The following is a 21,760-nucleotide window of genomic DNA, read 5'->3' as shown; positions in this document are numbered from 1 at the left end:
CAGCTATCTATATGTATACACAAAATACTTTTGAAGGTCTAAAGTCAAGCTTATTTAAAAAGCAAAACAAAACCAAAAAACCCAAAAAACCACAAAAACCCCATACTTTAGCAAAAAAGTTATTTGTCATCAAGAAGCATGATAACCATTCCTAAGTGCTGAATCACAGAAGAATTTTACAGTCTTTAGTGGAGAGACAGTAACATCTATGACCCAGTACAATCACCAACATGTTACAAGTTTAGGAAATGGTAGTAATTTCACAGATTGATTGAAAATTCAGCTTCTAAGAGAAAAACTGTTTTCTGTCTTGCAGGTCTAACAGCTACTGAACTGCAGCTCTGTGGTAGTAAATATACTAGTGAAGAGATTTGGCCAAGATAATTTTTTCAAACCCCAATTAGCATATAGCGTTTGTTTAAATCCTAAGAGAAACTTAAAGGCAAGTCATTAAGAGCGAACAGATAAAAGCTCTCTGACAGATCTCATCTCTACAATAAAGCACCTACATGTCCCGAAACTAACGCTGCCAGCCAAAGACCATGATCTTTATCTTTAATATATTGTCGCTGCTTATTTTCTAGACTATCTGAGCAGCATCACTGTCCAGATCAGCAGATTCCATATGACGCTTAGGTTCCTTCTGAAAATCAATCCAATGCACTGATGGTCAGATTTATGTTGTTATTTCTAATAGTTTTGCCTTCAAGCCATCTGCATCTACCTCCTACTTCACGGGTTTCAGCAACTGCGATATAGCCAAATAAAACACTACTTCTAAAACTCAATATTGTTTGTTGAAAACAACTGTCATTCAAAACAAAAGGATGTCTTTCATTACTTTTTAAATCACAGTATCACAGTATCACAGTATGTTTGGGATTGGAAGGGACCTCAAAAGATCATCTAGTCCAATCCCCCTGCTGGAGCAGGAACACCTAGGTGAGGTCGCACAGGAACATGTCCAGGCGGGTTTTGAATGTCTCCAGAGAAGGAGACTCCACAACTTCCCTGGGCAGCCTGTTCCAGTGCTCTGTCACCCTCACTGAGAAGAAGTTTCTTCTCAAATTTAAGTGGAACCTCTTGTGTTCCAGCTTGATCCCATTACCCCTTGTCCTATCATTGTTTGCCACTGAGAAGAGTCTGGCTCCATCCTCATGGCACTCACCCTTTATATATTTATAAACATTAATAAGGTCCCCCCTTAGTCTCCTCTTCTCCAAACTAAAGAGACCCAGCTCCCTCAGCCTTTCTTCATAAGGGAGGTGCTCCACTCCCTTAATCATCTTCGTTGCCCTACGCTGGACCCTCTCCAGCAGTTCCCTGTCCTTCTGGAACTGAGGGGCCCAGAACTGGACACAATATTCCAGATGTGGTCTCACCAGGGCAGAGTAGAGGGGAAGGAGGACCTCTCTCGATCTACTAACCACCCCCCTTCTAATACACCCCAGGATGCCATTGGCCTTCCTGGCCACAAGGGCACAGTGCTGGCTCATGGTCATCCTGTTGTCCACAGATCACCACAGATGACTTAACATGAGTCATTTTCTGATTTCCAATGACCCGATCCATTTCCCGGTTGGGGTTTCTGCTCTGACAGGACCTTGCACAGTCTGGCTGAAGAGCAAGGACCGCACCATGGTCAGAGAAGGAGCAAAAGCTTCTTGTGTATCTTGAGGTCATAATCAAGATTGCTCCTACATGAGACTCGCTACTGCACATTTATTCATTACAAAGGTCTTAAAATCACAACACTAAGCAAATTATTTATTTTAAAAAATTCAAAAACCTCGTTATTTTTTTGAGGTTGGCTGGCCACCTGCAATGGAACTTATTTGGAATGGTGTTAATGACCAGCCTCTGTCCTGTCCTCCCTTTTTAGATGGTAAAACTGGTACTTAACAATGACAGAAACCTGATTTAAGGAAATCACTCCACTGGAACTGATTTACCCTGCCATTCCCATGAGTCACTGTGCAAGGGGAGAGCACATCAGCTCTGTACGATGGCAAAAGAGAAGCTTTAAATTTGCTTTAGCATTAGGGTAGCTTACCCAGCAGCTCCCACACTGCCTGGGGGGAAATCAGGGACACAATCCCAATAAATACATTATTTTTTCCTCTAAGGATTTTTAAAAAGACTTGCTGTAGAACCTTCCAACCCATTTTGAAATCCTTGTTTTAATGTAGTAGACAGGCCCAATCTTAAAATTATTAGGAAACAATTAATAAGAAATGAATGAAGAACAGGAGTGAGGCTGTATTAAAGATACTGGGATCAAAACTATCTTAGCTACTGATGATGGCCTTAGAGTATTTAGAAAAGACAGTTCATGAATATTGTAACAAGGAACGGCCTGCAACATAACTATTAAATTCATAATAACAGATGCAGGAATCAGCACATAGGACAGTGACCAGGAAGTACAAGCTATTTTCTTGAACACTTCAAGGTGTTCAAGCTTTCGAAACATTTTAATATATTCAGTATATTTACTTTCTACAAGGCAGCCACTGAAGGATGTTAAAAGTTTATTTCCAGACAGCTTAAAATATTACTTTGTATAGACACTTAAAAAAGAAAAAAAAAAAATAAAAGGGCTCCACATGTTCAAGGAGAGGGCTCTGTTTCACATTTTGGCAGACAGGCATTGCATGCACGAAGAGTTTGAAAAAGTAGGTTGATGCTAACTGAGCCAAAAGGTATTTTAGACTTTCAACAGAAAATGTACACAGATCTATTCTTGCTCAAAAGATGAGAATTGGCAGCTAATCACTTAAAAAAAAGTGTTGCAAAATTAATTACTAGCATATTTGAATGCCATACTTCTCACATTCTCTGTTTTGGCAGGCAAAAGTGTTCTATGGGGGATATCGGTTTTACATTTCTGACTTCTTTGGAAGAAAATGCATGAATGGTTTTAAAATCTGATACCAGTCTGGCTTCAAATAAAAAAGTTAGTTGTCCATCATCTTTACAGTTTCTAAATGACTAAGTCAATGTAATGTGAGATAAACTGTACAGCACATAAAATCTGGACACTAAAGCCTCTGTATTTATCTCACATCCAGAACAAAAATGGGCAGTAACGCAACAAACCCCTGCCAAACCTAATATGAGTTACTGCTTATTATGGCATTTCAGATATAAAGGAGCAGGATCATCTCCGAAATGATAATCTAATCGCCACAGTCCACTGACTGTGACATTTCACACAAAACCATCAGCTAGGTTGCAGACACTGAGCTGCAAACGTAAGCCTTCATGACGCAATCCAATAGTAACAACCCTCGGTCCCCTGCACTAAATTCGAATGGAAGGCACCAGGCACCTGAAAATCCCATAACCCATTTCTCCAAATCTCTTTCCTCTCTTTTTGAAATGGCCAGCTGCTTACACACCCACATAATAACCTTAGTCTTACTCAGAGATTTTTTACTTTTGAGGGAGCAACATCTGGATTACAGCGAACATTTAGCCCAGCGCTTCTTCTGAAAGAAGGGATCCTTCAACGCTCACAGGCTACCTTGAGTGGTGAAATTGAAGAGTGCAGGTTTCTCTCGCCCATTTGGTAACTTGACATTTGGGTCCCGTAGTTCATCGAAGAAAGAGTGCGCACAGGCCTCCAGGGGAGTCAGGCGGGCAGTGGGGGTGTACTCCAGCAGACGGCTACATAGCGCAATTGCTTCTGGTGGAGTGCGGGGCCGGAAGACCTAAAAAAAACCCAACAAAAACAAGCAAGGAGAAACAGGTTGTCTGGGTACGTTTCTTTTCTTTGCTGACCAGAAGCAAGTCAGAGCAATTAAACCTCTCATTGCCCAACAAGCTGGAACAAACTTGTGGTTTGTTCTAATCAAAGTCCTCCAGTAAGAATGGGAAAATCTAGTTCCTGGGGTTGAGAAAGGGTTAATTGCAACGTCTCGCACTAGAGTGAGGGTGCAATGCCAGCATTGAGAGCGCACTCGGAAAGACAACTTTAAGAATGAAGGGGAAACTCATTCAAAAGTCATGACAAACACACACAAGTGCTACCAGCCATGCATATGGGGTGGAGTGAAGGGAGGGAGGAGGGTTCAAATGAGCAGGATTCACTGAATGTAAAAATTGAATAAGGCCCTGCTACGGTTTTGGGTTGGGTTTTTTTTGGCTAGTGAATGAAGTCTTACTAACATGGACTCTTGCAGGCAGGCAGGTCAGATTGTTGCTATGGAGGCTGCTGTTCAACTTTGGAGAACAACAAGGAAAGCACGGGTGGGGTGCAGGAAATGTCTAGCTCTAATTTGCAAGTTACTCCTTCTGTGACCTTATTCTGGCAAGTCATTCACGTAAGTTTATTGGGATAATTCCTGCACATTTGGTATTTGTAAGGACAGCTGAAAATTTCCTCAAGGGAACCAACTATTTCATTCTAACAGATTTTTACCTTGAGTGATTACAAAAAGTAGTTATTCACTGCAGCTTTGTTTTAAGCCTTTAAGAATGATTCTACCCACTGCTAATCACACCCCCATCTTCCTTTCTCATTACATCAAAAACAAAATATGAGCTAATCATGTACGTGACCTGGATGGCCTCCTCAAGCACTTGTGTCTCACTATGTTGCAGGAGATACGGAGGATGGGAAAACGTGGGTGCGAGTGTTAAGATCTGATGCCAGCATTTTTCACAAAAATTGAGCTAATCCAAAATGCTTTTGCACCAGTGCAGGTGAACACAAGCCACACAGCACCAAGGAGAAAAGAGGAAAAAAAGTGCAGGACATGCTAATTAATTGCAGATGATGAACTTGCACAGGCACTCCTTAAGTAGGTTTTACACCAAAGACATATATGCTCTCTTGAAAGAGAATGAAACAAATGCTAAGTTCTCTGGGGACCAAAATTTTATCCCCTTGGTGCCCAGCTGGCTCAGGAACACCTTGGTTTGCTGCAGCGTGTGCTGTACTAACTTGTGTGGCAGGGAATCCTGACTCAGAGAGCCGAAGAGCCAGGTAGCGAAAGAGCAGAATTTATTTCTGCTACCAGGTTAGTGCAAAACAAGCCAAAAAAGTTTTTGCACAAGGCCTATAGCGACAAAAAGAAAAAAAGAAAGGCTTTATTTAACTTAACACTGCTGGCAGAGAACTTCTGCCCACTTTGCCATGAACACTGAGGGGCAGCAGAAGCTGCTTTGAGCCCGCTGCCTGCTGACCCCAGCGCACAGGGAACCCAAGCATCACTCCCAACTCAACGCCTGACCAGAACAAAATCTTTCTCCAATTAAAAAAAAAAGAGACAAGCTCTTTGTTTCCTTTACCCCACGCTAAGTAGCACAAATGAGTATGTCTTGAGGTAAATCCACAGAAGTGAAGTTGCTTGGTATTTAACATGAGATAAAACTACTAAGGTCTCCCTCATGCACCTTCACACTGAGGCTAGATTACCACAGCTTGAAACTCAAGTACTTCACTGTTAGCTGTGTCTTTTCCTCAGGACAGCTTGCATATCAGCTACTATGGAGATGTTTAAAATTTTTTAAAATAAATAAATAAATATTTTTTTTCTCCTTAACACGAAGACAACAAGCCTTTATCTTGAGCAAATTAGTGGGCAGTCACAAATCTACCACATGTAAAAGGAGTACTCTTATTGTCCGCTCTTAAACTACACATTTTCCAGTCAGCGAAACCCTAGTATCTACTTCTTAAATCCTGTTAAGAACTGCTCAGTCTGCCTTTGGATCAGAAATAAGTTACTTGGGGTAGGCAGTTCTGCAAGTCAACCCTAACTGCTTTAAACCAGGGAGGGAAAACAAAAATAATTAGGAGGCCTTGCATGGCTTCCCCCTGCAACAGGCAGTGACTAACACATGACATGAGTTACAGGTCTGTGCCCATCCTATCCCTATCACCTTGTGTTGCAACATTCACCTGACTGCTGCCTCAAGGATGCGTTTTGAACTCGAATATTCCACTTCTAGCATTTCCCTCCTTTTTTCAAGGCTAGGCCTAGTAATTTGAAAAAATGTTCAAGTACATACCCGTACTCCTGAGGTGAAATGTCCTGTTCCTGACGAGTCCTAAAGATGATAATGCAGTGAAATAATCCAAACAGGGGGAGTCAATCCAAAAGAGAATAGTCCAGCAAGGAAAAATATAGCCAATATTATAAGAAATCCATGGTGTGGGGGACATAGAAAATGTTTATACAATTAGAAACTTTAAACATCAGTCTCCATAGCAGCAAGTCCAACTTCACCACAGTGTATGCCAAAAAAAAATATTGATTGTGCAATGGTGAGGCATAGTATAGAAACATTTCCATATTAAATTTATGTTCCAATGCCAGTGCATTTACTAAAAAAATAAAAAACAAAAATTGAAATCAAAACTCTAACTTGAACTAAAAGGGTAATTGAAATTCCCATCATAAAGAATTTTCAGTCCACGGTCCTAGATATAAACGTCCATAGACAATGGGGCCAGATTAGCTTGCTCCCAAACGTGCATCCCACTCGTAAATCTGTCCCAGAGAAACACTGTAAATTTTTGGGTTGTTTTGGGTTTTTTTCCAAAAACACCCAAGCCCCTAGCAATTTATAATTTGTGCTGAAGAGGAAGTAAAAATCTGAGATCTGTACTTTGAATTTGGATGCTTTTAATTTGCATGAGCTATGAGTGACTCAGGCCGCCGCGGATTATTCTCCATCTTGGATTGACTTCCCCCGCCACTGGATTTTGTTTGCTGGCGATATCTCCTTAGGATTCTTCAGGAACTGGACGTACCACCTCAGGAGTGTGGGTATGGACTGAATTTCTCTCTATTGCGGGTTTATTCCCCCTCATACCCGTCGCACCTGTTAATAATTTTTTTTCCCCCCTCAATTTGTCCCCTCCCACCTCCCTTTGGAATAATGTCCTAAGAAATAAAAGCGAAAACCCCTGCGGTCTTTTAGCTCTTCCCATTCAACACAGTTCCACCGGGAAAGCTGCCCAATTCACCCACCGAGAACTACACGAGCGGCTGCTGCCTGCGGCGATGGGTACGCCGGCACTTCCATGCCATGGGGTGCCAAAGCGACGGCAATGCCGGGCCGGCGCTCCGTGGTGGGAAGGGGTGGGAGGACAGACAGACGGCGGGACTCGTGGGCCATGAAGTCCCTTGTGCATATGGCTCATTGAGAGTTTAAGGGCTCTGTAGTTCTCAGTGAGGGAATCGATTTAGTAAATAATCCGCGGATTATTTTTAGTCTGCGGACTAAAATTTAGTGCACGGACTAAAATCCGGCCCATCGGAGCAAAGTCTGTCTCAGTCTAAAATACATCTGGGTGAAAGCAAAAGAAAAAAGAATTCAAAAGAAAGAAAAAGGAGAAAGAAAAAAAAAAAAAGGAAAAGAAAAAAAGCTAAGTGCACAAAGTAAAGTGTTTGGGCAGACTAACATTTAGTATGCAGACTAAATATGGCCGGGCAAAAGGCACAGCAAGTCCACAAACAATAAACAAAAATAAAACACTGACAGGAACTTTTAAAGCAATCAAATACTACCCCACCGGCGCAGCAATTCATTTTTCTAAAATGAAACAAGACCTTGTGTAAGGCTATTTGTCCACAGGAGGGACCGAAGGCTCAAGTTTTCATTTTAAAAAATGAACCTGTTTTGGAGATAAACAAATGCAAAAAAAAAAAGGCTTTACATACAATATTCTTCAAGGAAAATTTGCACTTGCATAACTCAAAACCTCTTGTTCTGCAAAGCAAATGAATTTCAGGCTGAAACCAAGGCTGCTGGTTTTATATTTGGTTGTTTTTTTCTTTTGGATGAGTTACAAAAATCTCTGAATGATCATGTCAAATGGAAATGCCGACTCATCCAAAACCACAGCTTTTGGGTGTCCCTCCCACCCCTTTCAGATCCCAATAAATATACCTCACCAAAAAGCTGAGGGACCAGTGCAAGTTCTTTCTTTGTTCAGGCATGCTGGTGATGCTCGAATGCTGACAGACTGTAACAGCTAGACAGCAAGGCCAGATACACTCCTCTTTCCTTTCTACGTTACACTGCTATCAATGCAAATTTTTTTATGTTACTCCCCTTTCATTTTTCTGGAACTACTACCATCTTCAACATTTCAAAAATGACTGCCAGGCTCAAATGCCCCTGGTGAACTATGTGGCTCTCATCTCCAAATGACTTCAATTTAGATGAAGTCTTTGTACACTAGCAGGGCAGTCACACTTTATCTTACTAATTTGAAAGAGTTCCTACCAGTGTAGTGGAGTTCATGCCCTTTTTTTTTTTTTTTCTCTTTTGTACACATGGAAAGATGAAAGAAAAAGGATGGAAAGCACAGGATTCTATTTCACTTCACTCACATCAGCATTCAGCTCTCAAATAAAACCACATGGGGCAAGAGCTAAGTATTGTTTTAACAGAATGGTTGCTCTGACTTTCAGGTCATTGACATTCTTCAAACAGACTTTCCATGCAAAACACGGAGCTCCATCGTCTTGGTCTAATTAAGCCCCAACGCCAAAGCTTCACAATGTTACACCAAGGTGCTCTTCTAGCCAATGTGTATTAAAAGACATGACTTCATGCCATCAACCACTGTGCGTTTTGCATGCAGACTATGAATACCGCTTGCATGCTGTGCTGCCCAAGAGAGCAGAGGCTTATGAAAATGACATCTGTTGCTAACGCATCAAGTTTGTGACACCACGGTTAAAAATTTCCTCACCAGCTTCAGAGACTCATATGCTTTGCCAAGAACCACCCACACCACCGACTCAGGCTGACAGTCTATGCACATCCCCTTTTGGTTTGTAAGCACATTTTTGATGGCAGATGAACATTAGGTATGAGAAAAAGCTCCTCCCTTCAACCAAAAACTTGTACTGTTTACAAGCAATCAAAATTGTCAGATGTAGGACATGATCCTAAAATCAACATTTTAAAAATGCATTTGCATAATATGATTACCATGACTTCATGACGTGAAGCGATATTTTGGTTAGGCAAGTTTAATGTAAAAAGCCTTATGATAAAACACGACACATTCATAAACACAAAAGGAGAGGGAAAAGACAGGTGAGAGAGCGATGTTTGCACTGAGCTCCAGCAGACACAAGGAAACCCAAATCTGCAGCTGAAGCTCTGCCCTTGGGAACAGGCATGTTCCACAGGCCTGAGGCTTTCAGAATAGGATTTCTGAAATACACCATTTGGATATTTTGAAGTACATAGAACTTGTGATACAAATAAAGGTTAAAAAGTTCACCAAAGAGGCACTGGTGTTGGAAGTTACTTTAAAATATATATAAGCACCCCCTAACTTCCTTCTCTGATTAAATCCCCCTACATTTTTTTTTCTAAATAGCGGCTCAGAAATAGCAAACCCCTTATTAGTCAAAAATGCCTGTCAGGTGGCACTTCCACAGAGGGTGGAAAATGAAATAAAGACAGAAGGGTTAAGTGGCTTACAAATGAGCCAACACAGAACTGGGAACAGGACCAGGAACCTGTCTCCAAAGCTACTTCTTGTTGAGACCACACACTTGTTACTGGGCTCTTTCCATTGAGGACCTGGCAAGGACAGAACGAGCAAGCGTTTGTTACCCAGTGCATGTGCTCTGCTTCTACAAGCTCTAAAGGAAAGCAATGAAGTTAAGCGGAGCAAAACAGCTCCCCTTCTTCTCAGAGAGAACCCTCAAAAATCCAGCTCTGGAAGCACTCTCAGCCTTGATGGGACAGCCGCTATGAGCAGCCTGGACAGATGCGTTGCAATGGGACAGCTAAACAGATGGTACATTGCAGGGGACATGTTAAAAGTCAGCATTTGATTTCCATAGTTGCAGTGATGCAAATTGTGTCTTTACATTAGTGCTCACTCAGTTATTGTTAAACAACTCTTCTTTACTGCATACAAATTGGGCAGAGGCAGGGTAATTTACCACCCGACAAACTTGCCTTCTTTTCTCATGTTTTAGATGGAGGTAAGAGATTTACACTATCAAAAATCATTGCTCCTACAAAAGGAGCTGGGAAACATGAATTTGTCAGAAAACCCAGTTTTGTTTTGTTTTTCTTTTAAGTTAGTCTCCAGCAGAGCTGTTTTCAGTCTTTGCTTGGAAAGTCATTACACACACCAAGTGAAAACCAGAACTGTACTCTTCAGAAAGAGGTCAGGGCATGGTTTCACAAGAGGCACAAATCACCTCCTGTTCACTCTGGAAAAGACAGTCCACACAGGTCTGCCCTGCTCCTTGTCCCAGCACTTCCAGTTGGGGCTGAGTGGTCAGCCAGGTAAGAAAGGTAATCCAAATCCTGAACATTTGTGTTATCAAAGAGGTTTTTGCTATTATAGAAACATCAATGCAGAATGGAAGCAGCAAGAATATGCAAGTGGGAGGTGGAGAACTGACCCTGCGCTGCATGACAAACTTATGCCAGTTATGAAACTGCACCCAAATAAACAATCTCACCCCCACTGTACCTTTGTAGCTCTAAGACAGATCAGACTGCAACCTCAGAAGGAAGAGTTTGCATTTTCAGGTTTAAATCGAGTCCAGCTTGAATTAAATTCAAATTCAAATTAAATTCAAATTTAATTCAAGTCCAGTGATTTCAGCTTTCAAGCAAGTCAATTTACAAGATTTCTGACAAAAGAATTTTTTGCCTTCTTTTGTCATCAGTTCTAATTAGAAGTGACAAAACAAGCTGTCTATTTATCTGCTTTAATATTTGGTATTCTTCCTCAAATCTACAGCATGAGCAGTCACTTTGGAAGCATTACAAGCAAAACAATCTGCTTAAAAAACAGAGAAGAACCAGGAGAGCAGAAGTAGGACAGGATGAAGACATGAAACTGATTCTGGAGGATGGAAAAACATGCTCATGAGAGAGACCAGACCCTTACACACAGAGAAGATACTCAGACTAAAATATTATCCAAATATTTTAAAATATTAGCAGAAATCATTTGATAATATAGGCAGAAATATGGATCCTAAAGTTAATATCCAAAGGTACTTTATAATACAACCAACTGTGGTTCTGCTCAAATTCAGATGCAGCCGGGAGTAGCCAACTGCTTTGGAAAAGCGCCAGAAGGGATGAGCTAGAGCCTGAAGTTTCATCTTAGACACCATTTTCTTCTGCTATAATAATTTGGCTTGAAGACACAGACAGAAGAGTGCTCTCAACAGTATAAAGAATGAAAAAAAAAAAAAAAAAAAAGGAAGGGTTTATAAAGTCGGGAGGGACTCTGCCCTAATCTGCTGCAACTTTATTGCAATGGCAAAGTGCTGCAGGAAGAAGTCCTCATGTATTCATCCACATGAGTGCACTGCAGAAGGGCAGAGAAGCTGAAAACCAATCCAGACATGACATTTTTTCTCTCTCTTCCACTGTTAAATGAATGACTCCTGTCTTTTTTTCCCCTCTCAACACTGACTTGGAAATTATGATTCAGACACAAGCTAGCTACAGATTTGGGGATGGTGAGTGAAGCTATTCTTTTGAGCACACTCAAACTTATCTCACCAACTGCATATTTAAAAAGTGCTTGCACCTTTGAACAATCTTGCAAGTATCTTCAGAACAGGAGAAACAAAGTACAGCACACTGAAGAGATGCACTGTCCATTTTAAAGAACTATCTGCAGTGGAAATTGCTTCCATGTCTATACAATGGAGACAAGGCAAAGGTTATGGTATGATTAAAGAAAACAGGTTATACTGATATAACCTTGTATGTTTTTTTGCTATCACAAACCATGGGCATGTGTGCAGCTTAGTAGGTAAGTCAGTTCATTATAATGCCATTACCGGCAAACATGTGGAAGTATCCTTGGGTGGGTAAAAAAAAATCCTAACGAGTCATCTCTCCAATGCAGACAAGGCCTAACCTACATAATTCTATTACATTTACATCTTACTCAAATGAGGTCCTTTACTGGCTGGGTGCAAGGTGGAAGGCAAGACATCACAGACAGACATTTTTTGTATTTCTGGAAATTATCACAGCACTTTGTTTTTTATAACCCAAGGGATCTGAGACCTGAAGGTAGCCATTTGAGTAATGCTAGGATAAAAGCCAGCTGTAGTGTGGCCATGTAAGCAACGCTTATCTAACACAAGCTTATAAAGCATGTTTAGACCTTTTGTTAGCCACCCCACTGTCCCTACCCCCATCTAAAAAGGGCCAAAAGCTTCAGAGAAAGCTCAGCACCTAAGCTGGACTTTAACAGCCCTCTGATGTACAATCTTGCACTTGAGCTCAGATCTCCTCTTGGTTTTCCAGTCACACAGTTATAAAGCATAGATGAACCTTACTTGGAAGAAGAGAAAAAAAACAAGAGAAAAAAGTATAAAGATTAGTAGCAGACATCAGACTGCGCTTCCAAAAAGAAAGAGGTTGAAGGACTTGAGGTGTCCGAAAGACACAGAAGCCAAGTTCTGAACTAGTAAAAACAACAGTAGCAAAGCCTCTAAAAGGCTTTTATTCGATGAAATGATACAGTTGGAAAAAATTGACAGGTTTTCTAATGCAAGATAAACCTGAAGACATTTTTGTTTATCAGTCTGTCAAAAGATATTCCCACCCCTGCAAAAGTCTGCTTCTCTTACAACTTAATGCTCCTTACTCACAGACCAAGGCAGACAAGCAATGTTCTATACAAGGTGAAAACAAAGGGAGGTCTGGATGAAAAGAACAGCTATGTTACTAAATTAAACACTCCAGTATTCTGAAGAGGACCTCTCAAAAGAACCAAAATGTCCCAGATTCCTCCTTTTGGGGGTGGAGTTATGGGGGTAGGGTGCCAGAGGGGAAGAAGAGAGAAGTCCTGTTTTGGAAGAACTGTTTGAAAGATTCCTGGAAAGTTCAGATTCTCTTTTCTTTTGCTAGCCAGGGACACACTGAACTCCTATCATCACCTGCATCACGCATGTAACCGGTATAAAAACACACACGTGCCTGGGCAACGCAGAACTACACTGGAGAGGAGAACGGCCTCTGTGCGCTTTATCATGAGAGATTTCAGCTCCTGAGTTACAAAAGTACTTCAATCTCAAATTGTCAACTGATTGAAAAACCAGTCTGAGAGCAGTTTGCACTGTAAACTTGCATAATTGCTTCAGCACAGAAAGATATCTTTTAGAGTGTTAGCTTGACTTCTCTCCTACTCTATGAGGAAAGACCCCTGTTAATTTGCAAGCTGCTTCTTCATACTACTACATCACATTGAATATCAATACTGTATTTGGATGATACCAAGCCATTTCTACTGAAAACTCTTAAGATGCACCTATAAAGGTAGACTTCAAATTTCCATAAAATTGGTGTTCAAAGTTCCAATATAAGCCTGAATCTGAATGAATCTGAGAAACAACATTCCTTCATGGACTCATCCTTATTCACTCAAACAATTTATCCAGTTCTTTAAAAAAAACCCCAGACCTATCTCATTCTGCTACAGCACCAGACACCATTCTTCTTCACCTAGCAGGTAACAGGAAATGCAGCAGATCATACCACCACTGTGATACTGAATAGGAAAATAATTGATCTATGCCTGCCAGAAACACTTAGAGATCAGACCAGAACCAGGTACACCGAACAGAATTCCAGATGCAAACTCCAGGTATCCCAACTTCCAAAGAAAATTCTTAATTGCCATCTACACGCACTTTTGCATACCAGGAAAGTTCCCTGAAAACAACAGCGAACCATGGACCTTACTGAATACAACCAGTTCCAGACTGCACAGACAAAGCTAAACACTTAGGCAGTACCTAAACATGCACCTTCACTGGGCATCTCCGTTGCATGAAATTAATTCCAAGTAGGACCTACAAAGCCCTCAACTTTGAAAAGTATCCATGTTGTATTAAACATCACGAAACAACAAGGAGAGTGCCCTTGTGTCAAAGAGCTTATAGCAGGGAGTGACTATACTCTCAGCCATGCTGAAAACTAGCTACCTGGGGGCTCTTGCACACAAAAAACCCCTAACTTCTTCCTGCTGAGTGCTCTGGTCATAAGTAGTCCACAAAAATAACAGCCTTCTAACTACTGTGATCGTCAGTAATTCTTTAGCCTAAATGGCATAGGTTTGTGCTTTCGAGGCTGAAACCTGAAGTTCAAGTCCTGCTGGCACTTTAGTTACATACATAGTTATAACAAAACCACCTTTGCTCTTCTACTTCTTCAGTCATTCCTTTTCTGTTCATTAGACACTCAGAGTTCAGAAGTGCTTTTTCTCCCACGCTTTTCAGTTCTCAAATACAGAAGCTCCAAGAGGCTGCACATGCCCACTGATGTGACATCAGATGTTAAAACAATGCAGCCTGGTAAGGGAGAGCAATTCTACATAATATTCCCACTTACATCTTTCACAGCTCAACATGCTCAGAATGTTGAAAGGAAAGGATACTTAGAAGTAATACATTGAGAATATAAGCATCATTAACAACACCATGCTTGATAATCTGTTTTGTTAATTTAGTGCTTGTATAATAAGAAAAGTACAGATCTCATAAATGAAGTCTCACGTATCCCAATTGTAATAAACTGGCTTAAATGCTATTCTATACCTAGCCAATGTCAGGAGGAGTTGTGTGCAGAATGACTCGAGAATGTGAAGCTATGTTGCAAGCACAACTCTCCAAAACTAATTGTATCCTAACAGAGAAAGCAGATCTGATTTTCTGGCAAGCTCCTCTCACTTTTTTATCAATTGACTTGATTTCACCTGTAATCCTTTAGAACGACTGAAAAACATTCATATTAATAGACTGAAGTTTCAGTTTTTTCTTGAAGCTTTGCCAAAAGATCACTGTTGTGGTCCAACAGACCTTCAAGTGCATACAGATGATTCTTAAGACTACTCAGGCAGCAGACCAGTTGTATTACTAGCTTAGATGCCTACTCTGTGCACTGAAATACAACTCTGTACTCATACTCCATTGCGTATTAATTCAACCCTCCCTAATCCAAACACCTTCACTACAGGAATTCAGATGCAACCTTAGTATTCAATGCTAGAAGGCTTTTGGATTTATTCTTCCAGCTTCTACTGTGATGCAATTTGAAACTGAAGAGATCAACTCCTAGGGATTTCACTTGCCCTCTTTTTTTTTTTTTCCTATTAACATAAGGTAATAAAAAGCCTCACTGAATGTACTGAACTCTCATACTATTATAAATGATTAAACCAACCCATAGAAATAAACTTGGATACAGAAATGCAACCCAGGGATTACTGGGGAAAAGGAAAATTCAAGTGGCGCATAACTCAGAGAACCTATCACAAAAATAGCGACTGGCAGTACCTGGCCTGGCATGTACCTATAACGTACATGCTCTGCTATCACAAGACCCTCAATGAGCTCTAGCTTGTTTATACAGAATTTCTACAAGCACAAAGCATTTGGTCTAAAAGAGTCTAACCTGGACATGTGCGTGGCTAGCAGTGTGACCCTTTGACACATACACACTACTTTCTTAGCAAAAGGAAACCTGAGCCTTTAAGATATGATGAGAATATACTGCTACTATATCAGCAATTTCTCAAGCAGCAAAAAGAAAACATTAGCTACCTAGGTTTCAACTGCTTAAGACTCGATATTTAACTTTTTCTACACCCAAGAGGCTAATTAAATGATAGTTACCCTGTCTCAAGTCAAATATCCATCATTCCTCCATATGTGGAAGACAGCTTAATTGTGTGGCAATTTTTTTGTTTTAGTGCTAGCAGCTTCCTCTTCCGTCATGGAGGTTATATAATATTGCCTGTATGTACTGCAGTAGTGCCTCCTTGTGAAAGCTAGATAACAAGAAATCCTAAGAAGTAACTTAAAAAAAAACAACCAACCCTCAACAGGACACCTATTGGAATACAAATATCACAATATCTATGAGAGAACCAATTAAGAAAGTAACTGTCAGCCGTTGTTGTTACGTTACATAACAGCATTACAAATGTGTCACAGGTGTAAGTAGAACACTTTCTTTTTTGTAGGTGACTTGTGTGCACAACAATTTATTCTGTGACATGATTTAGATTTATTGCAATCTACAGTAAACACATGCACCATGGTAAAAAAAAACAGCCAACCAAACAAAACACCTGTAGGCAACCTCAGAAAAACCCAGACCAATAGATATTACAGTGCGTTGCTTCAATACCTTCTTCTCCTTATCTACATTGAAAGTTACCAGGTCCTCAGCTTAAAAGCACCCAGTTCAGACTGAAAGCCACCAAGCCACCGAACAAACTCAACTCATTGAATTTCTACTTTCAGCCCACAAGTCTTTATTATTCAGTTCATATAGACTCACCTTAGTCCATGGATGTGCCTTAATCTGAGGGAATTTGAATTCAGTATAGTTTGGATTCATTTCTCTAATTTGCTCCCTTGTAGGCGTTCCCAGAACCTGGAAAGGAGAGAGGAAAAAAAATGCAAACTGTTTAGATATGCTTCATATTCACATGGTAACGAAGAGCGCAGTATAACCTATCACATACTGAGAGAACTTAAGTGGAATCAATCCATGTAACTAGTGAGTTAATATAGCCTTGAGAACAAAACAACAAAACTTACGCAGAATCGTTTAAGTTGGAAGGCACCTCCCTCTCCTGGGAGCTTCTGATCCACCCCCCCCAGCTCAAGCAGGGTCAGCTGGAAGAGGTTGCCAAAGACCATGTCCAGATAGGTTTTTAGCATCTCTGCAGAAGGAGACTTCACAAGCTGTCTAGGCAACCTGCTCCAGTCTTTGACCATCCTCACAGTAAAAAAAAAAATGAGTTTTGCCGTGTTCTATACTTTGTGCTCTGCCTCTTGTCCAGTCAGTGGGCACCACTGAGAAGTGTCCGGCTGTTGCTTCTTCATTCCCTCCCATCAGGTGTTTATACATATTCATGAGAGCCCCATGAGCCTCCTCTGCTCCAGGCTAAACAGTCCCAACTCTTGTAACCTCTCCTCATATGACAGATGCTCCAGTCCCTTAATCATTTTTGTTGCCCTGGCTCCAACTTCCACAAAATTCAAGCATCTTTCTCAAACTTAGTAATATTTCTATGGGGAAGAGAGTTTGCTCTAATTAGACTGTTATAAAAGAGTACTGCTGAACATATCCAGAGATTGCAGCTCATTGCATAAGGCTGATGAAGCATCAGACCAGTAGCATAGACTACATTTTATAAGCCATCAACAGCAGCCCTCTGCAGAGCTTAAAAGATCAGCGAGTTACTGCTGAGGGGAGTCAGACTGGTTTCCCTCCCCCGCTCCCCGCAAACAGTGTGGGTTCTGGTGGTGGTGGTTCCTCACCCCAATATTTCCGCATGGAAGATAAACTGGATTTAAACCTAACCTGGAATAATCTAAAATGCAAAAGTAAACCAGGGGTGATGTGCAAATTTCTTTTTCTCATTTCCAGAATCTGCACAATGTTATTTATACATGCAAATCAGTAGTTTTATGATAAATAACACATAATTGCCCATCTCTTTGTAGGGATCCATAAATTTTTAAAGGATTCCAGAAATCCCTTCAGGGAATAAGCCAGACAATAGGGCATTAGTGTTTTCTGTTCAGTTAGCACTATTTGTAACAGAGCTATTGCCTTCTGCCTATGAAGAAAAACTGCAAAGCAGGTTCAAAGCATCCTGTTGTTTTCTGTTTGCACCCAGCTGCTGAGCATTCTTTTGTTCTGCAGAGAAGTGGAGAGGGCAGGAGTCGCTCCTCTACACTGGGCTCAGTTTCATCTTCCTACGGGAAACCTGTAGCCATGCTACTCTTGTTCTGTGATAAATCTCTTCTCCATACAGATTAGCATAATGTTATCATCTCATGAGACTGCACCGTCACCATCAGGAAACAATATAAACCAGGGGTGTCAAACTCATTTTCACTGTATAAAGGTTACTACTCCTTCATTTATACAGTCCTAAAATTACATTTGGATCTTTGAAGGCAACTGCCAGGCTGATGTGGCCCCCAGTGAAAATGAGTTCGACAGCCCTGATCTAAACCCATCGTGTTAGCACTCTACCTTACTGCTTGATAAAGAAACATCTGGTTACATATTCTGGTATCAGTGAACATTTTCATTCTGAAGTGGAAATTATACAAATGTGCCCTAAAGAGTCAGGTAAAGAGCTAGAAAAGCAAGAGTCACTGTTTAATTTGTGCAACAGACAAGCTATCATCAGGTATTATGAAAGGAGCTTGGTTATCTCTTTATTATTTAAAATATGAGCTGTACAACACAAACTAAAATACCTACCCACTAAGCAATCTTAAATAAACACCAGCAGCAGCAATAAACCCTGCAACTTGTTCCGACAGTTGCTTCTTGGATAACAGATTTAAGTGACAAGTTGTACAAACCAAATAATCACAGAACTACCTTCTCGTTGCTAACCAGGATTTACATGCCACTTACTCTAAAAGCCAGTAACCTTCAGAGCTGATAGAAGATTTTTCCGTGCATGTCTGAAAACACTGGTTTTGCTTAGATGGTAGAAAAGAGGTTGTTTGCAGGCTTGCATACATTTTTCCCAACTTTCAAAGGAAAGAAGAGTTGAGAGGCAAGCGGGCCTTTCCCCGCTGGTTTTCTGTCTGGCTCCCCCAGCTGCCAGCCTGCCAGGACAGCACTGCTCTCAAAGCTTTGATGACCGCCACTCTCAAAGCTTTCCAGCTCTAAAAGATGAGATGATTTCACACCTGCAAATACTATTTTTATCACAATTTGGGATAAAAGCCATTCTCAAAGCCTTGGAAGTTTTTGTATTAGTTGCATTAGCTTCCTGAAAGATTACAGATAACCTGTATTGCCATGCCACCTTTTCTAAAGGCTAAGTTTTCAGGCCTCCCTAGTATAAATAGGGCTTGTTTAAAAGCACATTTACCTTCTTTCCCCTTTTCTCTCTCAAAAAACAACCCTTTAATAGCCTTCCTTATAAGAGGCAAAGACTAGATTTTTTTACATAGCCAAAACTCAGGAAACTGGCTCAGTTGCCAAGGCTGCTCAGAACAGGAGCCTACACAGCACAAGTATCTGTCCTTAAAGAATGCCTTTAGCATCAGAGAGAATTCAGATTAGGTAGGCAATGGCAATTTCATGGACAATGTCTATCCACATGTTTCACTAAAAACACAGCTGTAACTCCCAATGATGGGAGGGAGCAGCTCCTAAGCTCAAGCACAGCCGTTTAAGCAAAGAGCGCCTAAGGTCTCATGACCGTTTAGAAAAGAAGGTACTGAAGAGGGATCAAGCCCCTGAAAAAAGGTATCGCTTGACCTTCCAGTTACATTGCAGTCTTTGAAATACAAAATAACTGTAAAAAAGAAAGATGACTTATATTAGCCAGTGTATTTGCTTTGTCCCATCCAGATTGTGAAACCAGACTAGACTGTGCTTTCCATTTGTATTAAAGGCAGATTGGGGGGGGGGGGGGGAGGGAAGAAAAGGAAGGCAAATAGATAGGAAGAAGAATGAAGTTTTAAAGGTGGTGTCAAATTCAAATCATAACCCAGAAGTAAAATGTGGGATGAATAAAGTGATAAGCTATAAAATTGTAGCTAGCAGCATTTGACCCATCTTGGAAGAGGTCCTGAAGTAATTAATGGCCATCTCCTCTCCCTGCCCCCCTAATGCACCAACGCTGTTTGCTATGTGATTTTTAAATTGTACCTCACTGATTTACACTTAGTTTTCAGTGTATTAGGAATACATTCAAGTAACCTTGGTGAATAACAGCAATCATTTAAGCTATTGCAAAAATTGGGCAAACCTCCTCTTTTAAAAAAGTCATGTGACTGCTTTTGAAATGCAAAGCAGCAGCATAAATTATTTTGCACATTTTTGGCAGAATTATTCCATGGACAGCTGCTCTTGCTATAACAACTCTGAAAATACTATGGAGCAGATGTTCCTTGGAGAGAGGTTTCACAGAATGGATGAGGTTGGAAGGGACCTCTGGAGGTCAGCTGGTCCACCCCTCCCAGCACAAGCAGTGCCGGTGAAAGCCAGCTGCCCAAAACCATGTCCAGATGGCTTCTGAATGTCTCAAGGATGGAGACTGCACAACCACTCTGGACAACTTCTTCCAGTGTTTGAACACTCTCACAGTAAAAACTGTTTTCTTGTATTCAGACTGAATTTCACATATTTTGGGTTTATGCCCATTGCCTCTTGCCCTGTCACGGGACGCCAAAGGAAAGAGCCCGGGTTCCCTCTTCTTTGCACCCTCCCTTCAGATACTTCTATATGTTGATAACATCTCCCCTAATCTGGCAAAGGTCAGAAAACTTTTAAGAAACACAGGGTCCAATACTGAATTATTAAGGTCTACGCAGATCAGCATGTACTTTTCTACTTCTTGGAGAGAGTCTTATTAAAAGTAATATTGTCAAGGAAAAAGTTGATTTTTTTTTTTTAATTGGGCACTTTAAAAAGAAAGTGTGAACCAAAACAAAGTAGGTACTAGAATAATAGAAAAAATTTAATACATCAGACAACTCCATCTGGAACAAAGACTAAACTTTTGAATGAATGAAGAGGGTCTACATGAGACTACAAGGGATCTTCCTGCAAGTGCAGACAACAGGTTAACAAGTCTTGCTACTGACCCCAACTGTCATCGTCACCTCTTAAATAAAAATAAAAAGAAATATTATCTACTAAGATTAATTGAAGAATGCACTTGCTGAGAAGACAGATATCACTCTGATTCTCTCAGGACAAAAATTGAATACAACAGGTTTTACAAGTATTTTCTGGAAGTTTTGCCTTGACATTAAGGTCCCCAAATAATCTCTATTCTGGAACGAGGTTTGTGAAGGTAGGGTAATAGTATGTATCTCAACCAATTAAGAAAAGCTCCCAGTAATATCACCCTTAACAAACATGAGGAGATTTCTGAACCTGGAATACATCCTACATTTGATTACAAACAGCATAAAGATCTTCATTTTATGTTCTGCAATTAAATTTTCATAGGAGAAAAAGATGGATGATATTCAGCTCCAAAGGACACCTCAGTTACACCCAATACTGAAGAGAGCTGCTGTCCACACCTGGCTTCACAGTGCAGAACTGTGCAGGGTTATTAACAACTGAAACCATACTGCTGCAACACCATGGGAAGAGGAAACTGCAAGGGTCTCAACAAGCCTCAGGGGAAGAAATAATCTTTCTGACAACCGTCTTCACTGCTAAACCTTTGCCAGAATGTAAGAATCAGTTAAAAGGGTAGGGACACAGAGGGTTCAGAAGCTCTTGCTGGTGGTGACTGAACTAGATGGGGAGAAGCTGGGTATTTATACCAGAAACCTCTACAAGGCCATGGTTACAGTGGTATAGCGCCTTCCTTGGGTAAACCATCCATGTTTACAAGGAAATGTACTCCAGAAAGTCTGGTGTGTATGGCTTACCAGACTGCATAATTAATACTTCTGCAAACATGGCTGCACCTCTTCAGAAAGTTGTGAGAGATATGCCAAACAGCTATTTAAAAAAATTCCCTGGGCTGAAGTTTCAAGCAGTAAAAACAGGTCAGCTTTGAAATAATACTTCAAGAGGTCTGTGGTAGAAAACAACGTAAGTTTACCCATTTTGTATACACTTTCTTTCAGAAACACTCTCTCCTCAAACAAAATGAAAGTCAACCAAAGAGAGATTTCTTCTGTTCGCAAACAGGAAAGCAGCTATACACCAGGAATAGGAAGAAATCCATTGTCACCACTGACATGAATGTAATTGCTCATCAACGTTT

The 21,760-nt window shown here is 40.7% G+C and overlaps 1 protein-coding gene across 2 annotated transcripts in view; it reads right to left on the bottom strand.

Moving 5' to 3' along the window:
* The window catches only part of GSK3B (glycogen synthase kinase 3 beta), a 157,150-nt gene that overhangs the window by 15,839 nt on the left and 119,551 nt on the right, over positions 1-21,760 (bottom strand). Inside the window, exons 8-10 of one of the 2 annotated variants that reach the window (XM_082046797.1) lie at positions 16,321-16,416; positions 6,019-6,057; positions 3,527-3,713 (exon numbers count right to left, since the gene is read on the bottom strand). In XM_082046797.1, coding sequence (XP_081902923.1) covers positions 3,527-3,713; positions 6,019-6,057; positions 16,321-16,416 — 322 coding nt within the window. The remainder of the gene's footprint in view (positions 1-3,526; positions 3,714-6,018; positions 6,058-16,320; positions 16,417-21,760) is intronic. The other variant, XM_082046798.1, reaches the window with a different exon arrangement.

Source organism: Streptopelia decaocto (assembly GCF_964273445.1).
Source record: "Streptopelia decaocto genome assembly, chromosome: 1".
NCBI lineage: Eukaryota > Metazoa > Chordata > Aves > Columbiformes > Columbidae > Streptopelia > Streptopelia decaocto.
The sequence above is the reverse complement of the archived record's forward strand: the minus strand, read 5'-3'. Positions and strand labels throughout refer to the sequence as shown.